The following is a 15048-nucleotide window of genomic DNA, read 5'->3' as shown; positions in this document are numbered from 1 at the left end:
AGGTAGCCTGAGGTGCTGGGAAAGATCCACAGCGTTTTACTGGAGCATGGTCTCCCACCCATGAGCCACAGCAAGTCTATAACATCCCCCATGGGCCTCTGAGTCACGCCAGCTTTCGACAGCCAGCCCGCAGTGTCAGCCTGCTGCTGCAGCCTGCTCCTTCCTCTCTGTTGGAAAACATTACCTGTTAATAAGCATTTTGGAAAACATGCTTTTTGGTCCCTTTGTCTTTGCTTCCTGCTAACTGACCTCCTTCGTGTCCAAGGTTTGGACTCTTTTGCAACTTGCAGCCCACCAACTCTTGGAAAAAGCAGAAAAAGCAAAACAGTGTTTGCCTAGGAATAGGCATGTCTGCTGAAAACACCCACAGCCAGCCCAGCTGCTCTGGGAACTGGGAATAGGAATCAAGGCAGTGACTATTTTTTATGTCAGTCACAACTGAACTAGTGACCCACTGTGAAAATTAAAACCCCCTGGAGTCTTTCTGACTACTTGTGTATCCCAATTACACTTTCTTTGGAAATAGCAGTATCAGCCATGCTATTGCAATCAGATTCCTCTTTGGATGATTATCTTCCTTCCCAAATACCTGTTTTGTTATGGAATAATTGCTAATCTATATGGAAAGTAGAAGGCTCATGGCAGGTGGGTTGGAACTAGATGATGTTTGAAGTCCCTTCTGACCCAAACCGTTCATGATTTGTGATTCTTGCTCTCATGTGAGTTTCACTGTTCCTAAGCAATACTGTCGTATCAGACGACATGGGACCAAACTGGAAAGGGTTGTTGGTCCAATCAGGCATGATACAAAGCAAGAGAAAACACTTTCGAGTAAGCATTTTTTAGTGATTTTAGCAGGACAGCGTTGAGGACATTATTTGAAAGCTTGCGCTTGCAGTCAGGCGATGGGGCTGAGGGCCAGTTCAGAAAGGACACAAAACACCTACAGACTGTGCCATGGGCAAGGACACAAACACTTAAAGACTGTGCCACGGGCAAGGTGGGGCTCAGTGACAAAGGGAGCTGTCTGCAGGCTGATTGCTAGGCTGCCTCGCTGGCACTGAGGCTTGCCTGCGCCTTGATGGCGAGGGTAAGCACAAGTCGGAGCCAGGCACACATGGGGTTTCTGTTTTAGCTCATTTCGATATTTTCTTTTCACCATGTGTGCTGTACAACCAGCACACTAGTCTCACAAATACAAGGTTTTTGCCAATTCTGCTGGGATACAGCTGGGCCCGTTGAGTTAACCTGGGTGGAAAACAGGGGAAGAGGCTGGTGCTCTGAAATCCAGGCAAAGCTCGTGCAGCCTGGATTCATTCAGCCCTCACGAGATGTGAGGGCCTGCTGCTGCCTGAAAGGACGTATGTGAGAGGTTTTATCTGAGGAACTCAGGACTAGCTGGCCATGTTCCTTTGTATCCAGGTCTATTGTAATGCAGTTTCAAATTAAGGCTATAAAAGCAAAGCCATCTGCATGGAACTTCATGACAATTCAATCTGGATTGGGGAGGACAGGAACTGCATAGGAACAACATTTTTCAGTCAGATTTATTAGTTTATAATATATGTTCAGTTAGATTTATTAGTTTATAATATATGTTACCAGGCAAGAAGCAATTTACAAGCATCAGCAAGGTTTCAGTTGCTCTCTTAGATATCCTCCAAAGCCCTACAAGACAAACAATCCTTTAATGGAGATAAGTGTTACAAAGGATGCCCTAAGCTTTTAAAAGGTTGAACATTCAGAATTAAGGCTCTAAAGTAAAATATTAAGATCTATGTTAGTTACAGAAAACCACAGGAAGAATACCCAGCAGACTGACTTTTGCTCATGACTTCTTTAGTCTTTGCTCTTCTCTAACTGTACTATACAAAGCAGCCTTTCTCTAAGCTAGGCCTGGGGAAATTATTCCCACAGAGGGAGGGGTTCTTCTCTGCAAGGAAGACTTACATGCTGAAGAAGGGAGGCATGGAGGCATTGGGGGTGTGTGTGTGTGTGTGTTTATGAGCGTGCAGAGGTGGATTTCTTCTGCATAGGAGGCATTCTGACTTACAGTTGGTGAGACTTACACCTGAGTTCGGAACATCTTCAGCCAGAGGAAACAGAGCTTTCCTAGACGGAGTTTTCCTTTCCTCTGTCCATATTTTGGTTTGGCCCTAGTTCTAGAAAAAGGGAAGAGATTACTATGCCTCACCTTGAATGTCTGGCAACCCCTTGGAGAGATTAGATACAAGTATGAGAGGCAGAACATCTTTGCACAAGAGAGCTTTCCGCAAGGCTCAGATTTTGATGATGCAAAACTAGAGATGTAGTTGGTAGCTATAAGGCAGGGCTATAAAGTACTAAGTGGGGAGGGGGAAGGCCACAAAAGAAGCAAGGTGATGAGGTTAAAGTTGGAAGAAAGAACTAGTTGTGTAACTGGGAAAATGGGACTGAGGACATGTGAGAGGGCTGGGGGATGCCAGAGAAACAAGAGTCGTATTGCACAGTGGTAGGGAAAGCAGAGACAAGTGAGCCATCAGGGAGGTGTAGAAGAGAACATGTGGGCCTCCCCTCTATCACCTCCGTGAATTGCAGTCGGGAGATTGTCGAAGTAAAAAAGGTACCTGCTTCCAGGGCAAATCTAAGTGAATGTCAGGGCCAGGAAGTGGGTGGTCATCTATGTGTAGGTTTTTCCTTCCCAAGCCTACCAGTAAGCCCATTTTCAATTGAAACAGAGACACAGGTTTTGGCTGACTCTGCACAGCTCTGTAATACATACATGCTCTCCTCTTAAATGAACACATCCACCAGTGTCCTGCCACAATGCTAAATCTGCCTGAAACCCTCTTACAGTGGTTAATCACTTACTTGGATCTTGCTACAGATGCGCTCCTATGACAAAGGTCACATTCCTATCAGCAAAACTAAAGACAGGAAGGTAGTAACATCAAAGATGCAGTTGAATTTTAATTTTAGTTTACAGGTTAGGGTTTATTCTGCCTAACAGGCCTCTTCTAGACAAGAATGCTCCTTCTGCTCTCCAGGAGGAGTGTTAGGATTCGTTATCTCAATGCATTCTAGCTGCCTGTGCATAAACATCCTTTCTCAATGCTTGCTTGTGATGGAAACTGTTTGTTGTGTTTTGCAGGTACAACTTCTGAACCTTCATCTTCTTCTTGCTCTCTCCTTGGCTCTGATTTCCCTTCCACTCTCTTGTGAGCCTTGCTTTTTCTCAAATGCAATGTTTCTCTTTCCCTTCTCTCCTTCATGCCTTCAGGCTGCTAAAAGGCAGGAAAAAAACAGCAGAGAATTAAAAGCAACTCCCACATGAACAAAAAAACCTATCATTGTTTTATTTCACTAGTAATGTATAATAAAATATTCCAGTAACCTACCTCAGCAAGATCATCTTTAATATGATGGGCTTAAATTCAAAGCCTCAGTCAGTCACCCTAAAACTCAGCAAGAGGCAACATGCTTCTGATTATACTCTGTGTACAGCAGGAGGGTCACCTCCCTGGAGGACTTGAGGGAGGGAGCAGACAGGAGGGAAAAGTGAGGGCGTCTGAGATTTCAGCCCAGACTCCATGTTTCTGTTCTTTCACATCTTTGTGTGCCCGAAGGCTGGTCAGTGCTAGCTGCAGAGACCTCACTGAAAACAAGTGCTGAAGGTCATGAAGTGTCCTCAAAGCCACGTTTATAAAACAAAAGCAATATGCAGGGAAGGAGACGAAATGGGATTACCTTCCCCCCACTTTTCGTTTAACCTGTGTGGTCATGGTGGTTTGAATTGAACCCGCAGAGCTCTGAAAGCAAAAAAACCCCTGCTCCATCTGGAGACACAAATTTAAGCCCACTCTCAAATTTCCTTTCAGATCTCTAACACCTATTGCTTGGTTCTTCAAGATGCTCAAGTCCTTCATGTCATCCCAGACTTCAACAGTGACTGAGAAAATGACAACAATTTGGTCTGCTTGAAAGGTGGATTAACATACAGACCAGCACACCTCACTGTGGGTTCCAGAAAGGTACCAGAATGGATGTTTTGAAGTGGAACTGAAACTGTATTTAGTGCACTACGCTCACTATACCTATCATACAATGATTACACACTCACAGACTTTCTAGCTGTAGCCACTTTTGAGAACTGATAAATGATAAACCAGACAACCACTGGTGAGGGTTGGCACATGAGGCAATGTGAAGTTCCAAAGGAAATAAACTCTGAGTAGTTCCTAAAGGGGAAAAAGAAGATTAGAGAATGCATTTAAAATCTTAACAGTGGCATAACAGAGTTGTCATCACCATAATTCTGCATATTCTTAGATGACTGGGCATGCAAAGAGTATAATAGTGGGACTGATCATATAATGATGCTGGTTATTGAAAAGAGATTTTTTTTCTTTCTTGTTCCTGCACAGAAGGTCTGCAAGGAGAGCTGAGAACTGTTTCTCCATACAGTCTGTCATTGTCAACCAACTGAAAAAAGAAAGATACTTCCTTCTGTTGTTATTTTGTGCTAACGTGAAGTGTTACTCAAGCACAGATTTTTCAATAGTGTGACTGAATTTGATAGTGTTCTTCTGATGCTTCAATGTGAATTAGGGCTTATTACGCTTTCTTCCACCAGAGATTATGTATCATCATAATAAAAATGTGTTCAAGTGTCATAGAAAAAAGGTTGTTATTGGCTATTGCATCAACACAAACCATACAGAAAATGCCTCAGGACACAATGATGGGGGAAGGAAAGGATTAAATGAGGGGAGAATCCCCTTGCTGGCTGCACACCCTTACAGTGGAAATATGTTCACCCTCTTAAAGCAATGGCTGAGGCTGCATGGTGACATGGAGGAAAGCAGATGGATGGAGTCCCAAGGGCTAAAGGAGAAGCCTCTCAAACACCACATGTCTGCCAGTCTTACAGATAACAGTGTGTATGATTAAACCAGATCAGCAGCAGTGAGGAAGAGAGCTGGGTGTTACAGCAGAAGTGAAGCAAACCTGGTTTTATGTTGTCATGTTTTGCTGACACAGCTGTAGGAACCTCTGAAAACATTGCCACAGCCAGTGTGGTGTCTCATTTTGAAGATAAACATTTTTTAATAAGTCTAGATGGTAACACAACAGCAAGAATCCTCATATAATGCTACTACCACTTTAACCTTGTTTGCACTACTGTAAGGACTGTGTAATTTGAGAAGTTCAAGTGAAAATTTATTTGTGCTCTTCTCCCAGCAAAGCCACAGCAATCACACCAGGGATAAAGCTGGCCTGCTTGATGGGTAGTTTGGGTTTCTTTCTTCTGAAGTGATTTTAAGTTTGTTGTTACCTACCAAAGAAACTGAGCGTTTGTTTTTGAGATGCAATTTCTTTTCAAAGGACTCTGCAAACTCCTGGATGGAGTTGGATCCTGTCTCCGGGCTCTCTGCTGAAGGTGTTCTGGTTGCCTTCCTGTGGCATTTGACATCTTGGTCTTCTTGAAATTCCTTGGAGCCCTTGAGATGGCCTGAAGATGATCCTTTGGTAGAAGCATGAAGTCGAGTTGTATGGAGGGAGGAAAGGTTGGCCTGAAAAACAAGAGGTCTTTTTTGAGTATTGAATATGAAAGCAGAGCACACAGGTCAGATTCTTTCTGCTGCAGAGCACTCTCTGAACAGAGGTACAGCATAAAAGCCCTTCCTCACACTCCTGCATCCTTTTATGTGGAGGAGAATGACACTGCTAAGACCTTGCTCTCCAGAGGCAGCAGCAGAATTTGCTTTTATTCCTGGCTTTGAGTATCTAAGTTTTGGCACTCAAATGAGCATTTTGAATGTAAAGTGTGCTGGGCCCTCTTACTGCCTGCTGACATTAAAAGAAACTGGGACCCTTCAGAACCTCCCAAACTTATAACACACATCTGGCAGTGGGTTCAAGGCAGGACTCTCAAAAAGCAAAGATCCAGCCTTTTGTGGCCCAATGAGCCAGATATGGGGTGTGACCCACAGGTGCTCCAGATCTTATCAGGTGTTTGAGTTCATTTGAGTGTGACAGCGACCGTCAAACCTTCAGCATGGCCTGCTTGCAGACAAGATGCTATATTGTCTAGGTCTGAACTTCCTGCCTGTTTCTTAGGCATGTCTGTCCTGAACTGGTGAGGGAGCACTTTCAGGGCACTGTGGGACATATCCCTATCAGAGAAATGGTAAGAAACAGGCTTCCTACAGTTACATTTGTAGGGCTGAAGTGGGGAGGGAGTAAATAGCTGTTTAGTTTCCATGTGGTTCAATTTTCCCAGGCCTGACCTGCAGATAAAAGCTATTGATCTGCATCAGCTGTGTTCAACGGAATGTCTGTAAAGGAGATTAAACTGATACAGAACTGCTGTGTCCATGGAGTCACCTGTTGGTGATTTCAGAAACAGACAGACCTCTAGAAGAGATGGGTGACTACCACGCAGAGCTGGGCACGGCCCAAACCCTACCAGCTGTTGGTGTTTTTCACCATGAATAACTGACCACTGATAAGATGGAGGTAGTGAAAATTTTGAGAGAGAGAGATGGGAGGTACTAAAAATGAGACCCCCAGATGTCAGGTGAGGGCACTTCAGGCACGCTGCTGCCTGTTTGAATGTGTACACAATTTGTGTAAGCCTGGTGCTAGGCCTTCAGTGACTGAGTAACCCAGAGAAGGTCTGCTGGCTTTAAGGGAGCTGTGATTATTTGTAACAATTGCAGGTCTTTCCCACAGATCCTGAAATGCTTTCTAAGAAAATCCAGAAGAAAACCCTACATTCAGAGCAGGGTTTGTTGGGGGTGCAGTGAGATAGGTGTGTGTTTGCTTTGGGTTTTTTTAACAAACAACAATGGAAAGAACAAACAACTTGGTATAGTGGCCACATGAATCGACAACCTTTGGGTTGCAAGGGAAACATCTCCTCTATACGTTCCCATTTACCCTGGCCCAGATGCTACTATAAATGTATCAGCCCAGCAGGGATCTAGGCAGCCTCCCTCGGAATAGTGAGACTGTGCATCCACGTGGTTGGGGCTACACCACATGAGCCAGGCTTGATGAGAGGTGCTAAAAATAATAAATCTTCCACCTGACAGAAGCACCTGATGCTGAAGGGTTTTCAGATCATACAATACTGGTTCAATTTCTTTTCCAGACATAAGCTTACTTCAGTAGCTAGAGTTATGGACTGCCTCTGAGAGTCGTGGTAATGATTTCTGCTGTACTATTTTTGCTTTGGCTTCAAACCAATCAATAGATCTGTAATTTCTCTAAGGTCATATTGTATTGTTATTTTAAAAAGCATCAAAGCAATCACATTGTGCTTGAGGGACAGGAGTACACGTGCCATGTCAAGCTCAACAAGCTAAATGTTGTCTTTGTCATTTTAATAGAAACAACATGTATTGTTTCCTGGAAATAAAAATTCTCACTACAGCATCACTGGTATTTGTTCTTAGAGGGTTTGGGCAAATAAAACAGAAGGACAGCTGAAATGAGGGATGGTGTTCTATCAGTCCTGTTTCGCAATGTTTGTGAATGGTTTATTTTACTAAGACATTGCTTTTTAATTTCCCTGCACAGATAGAATTGTAGTTAAGCCCTTAGCAAAAAGATTGCAGTTCACATACTGACATGGCAGCAACAGTCCAGAAAGGGGACAGGCCTTCCTCTGAAATCACATCTGCCTCGGCGGGCTGAGGGTAAAGCTACACATACATATCTACAGAATCATATTCCTGTGACTGTGCCCCCTCTCACAGTGCCTTTGCCTGACACACACCACCGACACCAGGACAGCATATGCGTGTGTGTCAGTGTGTCGCTGTCTGTGGATACAACCCTCCAGAGGACAAGCATGGACATTTCATGGCTTATAACTAGAACAGTACATTAGTCTTTTATTTAAGATTGACTCTGTGGAGGACTGAAAGAGTCTTAAAGTTCAGCAGTGAAGCAGATCTGGTGCTGACTTCAGATAAAATCCATGGGGCTTTCCTCCTGGTTTAATACTTACTGTTTCAATCCTCCCTGATTTAATACATGCATTTAATACACGTTTGGTGCCAAACTGATTGCTTGGTAACACTGTAAATAAGAAGGGCCATAGATGGCTTTAATGTACGCTTCCCCTCCTGAAGTCTCAGCAGCTGCTGGCAACAGGGATTGCCTCTGTATCTGCACTATGCTGTCCCTCCCAAAGGTCTCTGAGCACAGCCCTGGTATCTGCCCCTGTCCTTGCCCCAGCTGCTGCCTTGTGCCTACATCTCGTGCTTCTTTAGCGAACTCCCCGTGGTCTCTGGCTCCTACGATCTGACCTTGAGTGGTTCTTATACTGGAGAAGTGGGGAGGAGGTGAAACAAGGGACAAGGCATGTGAAGGAGGATTGATAAATGCTCCCCTCTGTCAAAATGGGGAATTTCTGCCAGGGCTGGGAAGGCCAGAAGCACCAAGCATGTTCTCAGGGGTTGATTCTCACTCCCTTGAATACTCCCTTTTTCTGCTTGAGCCTTTCTGTAAAGGCCAGTCATGCTCAGTGCATCTTTGACACAATCTTTTGCTAATTGCTCATCTAAAACACACAAAAAGTATACAGACAAACACACTTCACAAAATTGCTGTCAATACAATTTGCCTATTCTCTTTCTCAATTTCTGTTGGAGACAAGATAATTGCTTCCATCTTTTGGCCTTGATCTGAGGGCTTGCACAGCTGTCAGTAAGAAAATTAATCTTCCATGTGTGAGCAGGAGTGTTCATTGTTTGCTGAAGTCTACACAATGAGCCAAGTACTTCAGGGGTATTTTGGAACATATGACATTCAGATGCTGTCCCACAGCTTCCTTGCCTTCCAATAAGCTTATAGCCAAGCACATATTCCTTCAAAGTGTTTTGGCCTAGGCTCCAAATGATCTGTAGTGTGGTAGATGTTCAGCCTGACGTTAGTTTAAAGTAATTGTTAGTAACTTTGGCAGCCGTTCTGCTCTCACTCTCAGCTGTTTCTTACCAGATTTTCTTCTGTGAGCAGCACTGTCTACTTGAAAATGGATATATTTATAGGGTTGTAAAACTCTTATCAGTGCTCCTTTGACTCCTAACTTTTCCCCACAACAAAATGTCTGGGAAGTAAGAAATTCTCCTGAACCAAAATGATGGAAGATAACTAGAATGTGTCAAGGAATATCATAGCTGGAGGCTTCAAAAAGGGTCTCACAGTTAACGTGTCTGAAGTTTGCCAGGGGAACAAGCTAACTAAAGGACATGGAAATGGATGACTTAGTTGTTCTCAGGCAGTTTTCACATTCACTGTTGGTCCATGGCAACATACACAACTCTGACATTTTCCAGGGGAGAGGAGTTGCAAGTTTTAGGTTGTCTTGCCAGTGACCCAGTGACAGATGAATATAATTTTGTGTTCCCCTCTGCAAAATGGGAATGACAGTAGCAAAAGCATTTTGCAGAGCTCCTCTCGGTAATGTTTGTGACGTATACTAAGATATTGGGGGGGGGGGGGGGGGGGGAAATGAAAATTGTTGTTAGTTTGGGAGTTATTCTACAAAACTTTATCCATACTTTGAGGGGTTCTACCATAACAGGATGCCAAAGGACTTTACCATTGTGTTTGAGGCGAGGGCGGTGGCCTGAATGTCTTTCTACAGAACAGGAAAAACTACAAAGGCCAACATACCAGTTAGGAGCTGAAAGCCATTTCCAGTGTTATGCAGAACCACCTTTTGTGCCATACTGACGTATCAAAAGGGTCCTGGTGCAGGTGCAGCTGCTATGGGCAGGACTGCGCTACAGCTGACGGCCGCGCTGTTTTGGCAGCACCATTGTATCTGCACAAGGAACTTTTGCCAGCAGCTGTGTCAGTCAGAACCTGCTGACTTGATTTTCAGCCACACAATGGAGTTATCTCCATTTACAACTCTGAGACAGAAGAAAGGGTACGCTGTGATCTGCTGCAGAGGTATTGACTTACAGAAGAGATGCAGTCTAATCTCAGTTAGTATTCCTCCTGATTAACAGTGCTGTTCTGATAAAATGAAGACAATATTTCACTAACACTGAGAAGTGTTTTGAATCTTGGATTAGTTATAATTTGTAACAGCTGTGTAAAAAACACACCTCCGGGTGCAACAGCAAGTTGTTCCTCTCAACAAGGAGATGCTCTTTCTGAAGGTATTTCTAAGGAATTATTAGTGCCCATTTGTTTAACATATAGATTTGGTTTAAGATAACATGTTTTAGTGCTCTTTACTACCAAGTAGTCAGAGATTTTCAAATACAAAAGTTTCATCTCAGAATTTATCCCCGAATCATAAAATCCCCCAGCAAATCTTTCCTTCTCATTCCTCCAGTTAATTTCTGTCACTGAGAAATAAAGCAGTTCAAAGTTATCTCTCTTGTATAATACAACTGGAGAAATTTATGTGGAGCATTAATGTAAAGGCCAGACAATAATTTTAGTTCATTGAACAGTAATGTCAATAGTCACAGTCTGTCAGCTAACTTAATCCAAGTTCTAGGTATGGATTCAGGGATGCAACTATAGCAAAGTATTTTAATACCTATTAGCTAAGCATTTAAATAGATTTTGAACAAACTGAATATAAGAACATGCTTCAAATGAATTGTATGGGTACACACACAAATACGCTCACAAATATACACAAAGATGTGTTCAGCAGCTTGCTGAATGGAGAGTGATTTAAAGTACATTCTTACACTTAGGCCTGTATTGGGGCCTAAAGAAATCACAGATGCATAGATCTCTAAAGGACAAAATCAAAATACAGTAAAATTAATTTAAAAACCCCATTAATAACCATTCTGCTGTCAAGCATTCTGATGGAATCCATCAGCAAAACTGTAGCTCAGAGTCTGCCTTGCAATCTGTGACCAAGGTGAAACACAACTTGTAAGTAACAAATGTGGCTAATCAGTTCAAAACTAAGGAAAGAAGGTCACCTCTCCAGCCTGTCCTGAGTACAAGGAGGGGGGAGGTGGGTTTGGTCTGTTTGCTTTTACTTGCCTAAATTTTTTGAAAACAAAAAATCCCACAGCTTAGAACATGACAGGTCCAGTAGAGAACTGGCAAGGTGAAAATATAGCATGACAGAAAAAAAAGTTTGGAAAAGATTGGCTGTTTCTCCCCAATATAATTAACATTTGCTTTGTCAGGGCTTTAATGATCTAAGGGTATAAGTGAAAAATGGTTTGTAAGGAAACACAGTATCTTTGGCAAGCCAGCTGATGTAGGTGGAAAAAAGAGACAGGTTTGGACCACCTAAACGTTCTTTTAGAGCTGCAATAAAAGCAGCAGTCTTCAAATAAAGGACAGATTGTGAACAGTTGTTTTTAATTTAACTTTATTTTGATAATTGGCTAGACAGTTGTGAGCTGCCTTAAAAATCTGGTTCTGTGTGCGAAACCTGCTCCTTTCCTAACTATTCTGTTCATTTAAGAACATTGAATGTAATTCTACTTTAAAATCTTACTTCACAGTATAATTAGCTTTGCTATGTGTTGCATCCTTATTTTCAGAATCAAATGTTTTACACCAGGAGGGGCTGCATCCTCCATCTTAAATTAGAAGTTAGACCTACAAGCACACAACTTCCTGGAGACAGTATAGGTGCAGAATTAGATCCAAACTCTATGATCATGGACGAGGTTATAGAGTTTTACACATGAGAACAGTCTCATTAAAGACAATGTTTATTTATGTCAGCTGCCAAAATGTTTTCTACGTCTTCCAGGTCATGTTGAGCCCAGAACAACACTGTAATACATAGTTAGGCCATTATTCCACCCTTCTCCTTACATTTCTGGTCCTATTGTCAATTGGAGTTTGCCTGGAGGCCTGACCCTGGCAAGTTCAAAAAGCAACTAGCAGCTGCAAGTTGGAACTGAACTTGCTTGGCAAGGTGTACCCCACTCACCCTCACACATCTCTAGGGCAATGCCCCTGGGGATGGCACTTAACTTTATACATAAGCCACACATGCACAGAGAGGAAACTACACACAGCTCTTACCGGAAGGGAGGCTCTCCTTTCACTAAAGGGCCGTGTCTGACGTTTCTTGTGGCCTCTACCCTCTTTCTCATCCATCAAGTTGTGGCCCCAGAAGCTGCTCATCCATTTTGCAAAGGAAATATCATCATCCTCTTCATATTCCATGTACAGACACTCCAAACTTGGGGGGGGTCTCCCAACACGACAAGGAAAAGCAAGGTCAAATGCCACCACCAAGCCAGCAGCCTCCCACTGTTTGGCCAACAACAGGAAGCAGAGATGTGGTTTCAAAAGGTCTTTCTGCACTCCATCCCCCAAAACCTGTCCCACTGCAGCCCTGGGCACTGTGTAAACACAAAGTCAATCCTTTCTCATCTCTCTTCAACAAGGTTTCTTTTAACCTTTCCATTGCAGCGATGTCCAATATGACACTGCCGCAGGGGGCTGGTGGGAAAGGAAATGTGTTGGCTACTCCCTGCGTGCTGCTGTTGAGTGCATCAGCTGTCAATACCAATGGAGAAATGCCCACAGTTACATGCCTGGGAGGTGTGTACATGAACCCAAATTAGGCTTGTGATTTCGAGAAGCAGAATTGACATATTGATGGTGGTCAGAAACTGGCACAGCTACTTGCAGAGGCCTAACTGGCTCTGTGGGAGGGAGGGCAAATGGCCCACTCTTTCTGTGCTGCCCTCCCTCCTTGACTTCTGTGGTCTCTGCTCTTTTTTAGGTATTCAGGAAACATGGTTTGTATAAGTAGAAGAAATCCCCCCCTGAAGAAACTACTTGTTCGGTTTTGGTTTATGACAGCCAGTGTGGACTTGCATCAGCTGCTTTTCACCAGAGTCATTTCACTGGCCCTGCCAGGGTTATGGGAAGCCCTGCCTCACGTGGAGTCACATAGAGTAAAAATGCATCTGATTCCTCCTTGACAGCCCTGTGTGAAAGCCGTTTAGGCTGGGGACTGTTTTCTGAGCCTGAGTGTCTAGGCTGGTCACAACTGCCCTACATGGTGATTGTGCTGTGGGTCTCCTCAAGGCCGCATGTACTGCACTGTGGCTGTAACACTTTGTTGGAACTTCTGTGTCTTTTTTATTTCAAAATATCTGCTATAACATGAAAACTGTTTTGGCCAATGAAATTGTTGTTTATAAAGTATGAAACTGGACGATGTCTTACCTGCCTTGGGACATTACCAGAAGGACAAGGAGGAGGGTTTGATGGTGCAGAGCCTGTTGGGATAGTGTTGGAAGACTGCACAAAAGAGACCCAAATCTAACTTCTTACTGGAAGAAGTCCCTGGTGTGTGCTGGGTAGCTAGGTGTTCTTCTAGGCATTGCTCTGGAGATGTTAGTTGGCCTTGGCCAAAAGTATGCCAAGAAGCTTGCTGGCAATTTAGCATTATGGAGAATCAGTGGTCCATACAGATCATCAATACAGATGTAGTAACAAAACTCCAGTTTCATTCATATGGGTGTAGGTATGAGGTTTAAGTACAATACTCTGATGCAGGACTCTTCCTTCTGAATAATAGGGGTGCAGGGACCAACTGGGCATAGAGGCCTATGTGCTTGAGTTTTACCTTGTCCAGGGCAGATGAGACCATGATAAGCACAAGGACCTGGGTGCACGGATGGCATATCCACAGATGTTGGGTGTCAGAGCTCAGAGACGCCACTGGACCTGCAGCGGGCTGCTGTCCTGGCAGAGGCACAGAGGGACAGGAGTGAGAGGAATACCTGCAAAACAGCACAGTAAAGACACCTGAAGCAATAAAAAGGATGTGTAGGGTGATTTTCCAGGTGGGGAAGAACACTACTGGCAATATTCTGACAGCCTAAATTTGATTTACATCCCTGAGGCTACCTATGTGTACAGGCAAGGTACACCTGAAGGCCTGTGCCAGCTGATAGGAAGCATCGTGTGGGTAATTCAGGCTGTCCCAGTCGGGAGCTATCGGCCTGTTGATAGATATTTTCTATTTTATGGTTTAAGTTTCTTCTTCTCTGACACGTGAGACAGAACTGCAGCCTGTCATGTGGAGTAGGAAATGCTTCTGCCATGCTGAGACAGGTGACAGGGAGAAGTGGGAGAGGCTGTCCCACACTTTTGGCAAAATCTGCTTACATAAATAATAATAATCCATAACTTAAGGGAGACCCAGCTCAAGCTGTTTACTACCAGGCACAAAGATATACTGACTCATAGTCCAGCAGGGCAAATTTTACTTGGACTACTCAGGTATTTGCTTTGGAATCTTCCTGTTGTTTTTATTTTCAGTCCTTTTTTTCCTTCAGTGCAGTATGTGTCTTCACACATCTTCTTTCCATTTCCCTCCCGCCCACAATGAAATGTCTAGGTATGAGATTATTTGTGCTATTTGAGTATCAAAACGTATCAAAGATGACTCCTCTCCATCCTCAGCCAAGGGCTCCAGAGAAGTAAGTGGAGACAGAAACCTAAGTTTCCTCTGCCTACAGGTGCAGATGCCGAGTAGGCACAGACACATACATATATAATGTATATGCATATACAACATACATAAAATAGGCGATACTGGAATTTGTTTATGACAGATTCAATTAGTAACTAAACAAAAAAAAAAAAAAAAGAAAAATGGCATTTATAACAAGTATAATTTTGCTTCAAAATGTTCCAGTACAAAGTCGTAGAAACTTTGCATCGGTCCTGCATGTTAGCAGTGCAGAAACTCCTCATGCGCAAAATTAACCTGGACCTAAAGACAGACTCCGACCTTTTAGTCGCGGACTGATCAGGTCCTTAAGCCCGGAGTGAGGCCGTACCTTGCACACCCCACGGCCCCGGGGCACCCTCACCGGTCCTGCATGTTAGCGGTCCAGAACCCCCTCCTGCACAAGATTAACGAGGACCTAAGGACAGACTCAGACCTTTTAGTCCCGGGCTGATGGGGTATTTAAGCCCGGAGTCGGGCGGCTCTGTGTCCTCTCTCGACCCGGGGCGGTCTCAGACGGCTGCGGTTACGCCGCCGGGCCGGAGGGAAGCGCTGCCGCACCGGAAGTGATGGGTTGA

General features: G+C 43.8%; 1 protein-coding gene across 4 annotated transcripts; it reads right to left on the bottom strand.

Annotated features, from left to right (window-relative positions):
* Window positions 1–2929: 2929 nt before the first annotated feature.
* LNP1 (leukemia NUP98 fusion partner 1) lies at window positions 2930–15025 on the bottom strand. 4 transcript variants are annotated; one of them, XM_074898093.1, is made up of 5 exons: window positions 14907–15025; window positions 13580–13736; window positions 12019–12249; window positions 5319–5552; window positions 2930–3263 (listed from the first exon to the last, which is right to left on the bottom strand). In XM_074898093.1, exons 2-5 carry the CDS (start codon window positions 13601–13603, stop codon window positions 3060–3062), a joined length of 693 nt encoding a protein of 230 aa, XP_074754194.1. In that variant the 5' UTR covers window positions 13604–13736; window positions 14907–15025; the 3' UTR covers window positions 2930–3059. The 4 variants fall into 4 exon arrangements, with proteins under 4 accessions (XP_074754194.1, XP_074754219.1, XP_074754211.1 ...); XM_074898118.1 differs by having other exon boundaries at window positions 2930–3260; XM_074898110.1 differs by having other exon boundaries at window positions 13580–13698; window positions 14907–14978.
* Window positions 15026–15048: the final 23 nt, after the last annotated feature.

The sequence above is a fragment of the Athene noctua genome, chromosome 1 (assembly GCF_965140245.1).
Source record: "Athene noctua chromosome 1, bAthNoc1.hap1.1, whole genome shotgun sequence".
NCBI classification, from domain to species: domain Eukaryota; kingdom Metazoa; phylum Chordata; class Aves; order Strigiformes; family Strigidae; genus Athene; species Athene noctua.
This window is presented reverse-complemented; position numbering and strand designations above follow the sequence as displayed.

Coding starts and splice junctions, on each gene's coding strand:
- LNP1 (XM_074898093.1), bottom strand. CDS start 13,603: ATGGTCTCATCTGCCCTGGACAAG. Junction 12,250..13,579: donor TCTCATCTGCCCTGGACAAG/GTAAAACTCAAG, acceptor TTGGCCAAACAG/TGGGAGGCTGCTGGCTTGGT. Junction 5,553..12,018: donor AAAGGAGAGCCTCCCTTCCG/GTAAGAGCTGTG, acceptor CTTGTTTTTCAG/GCCAACCTTTCCTCCCTCCA.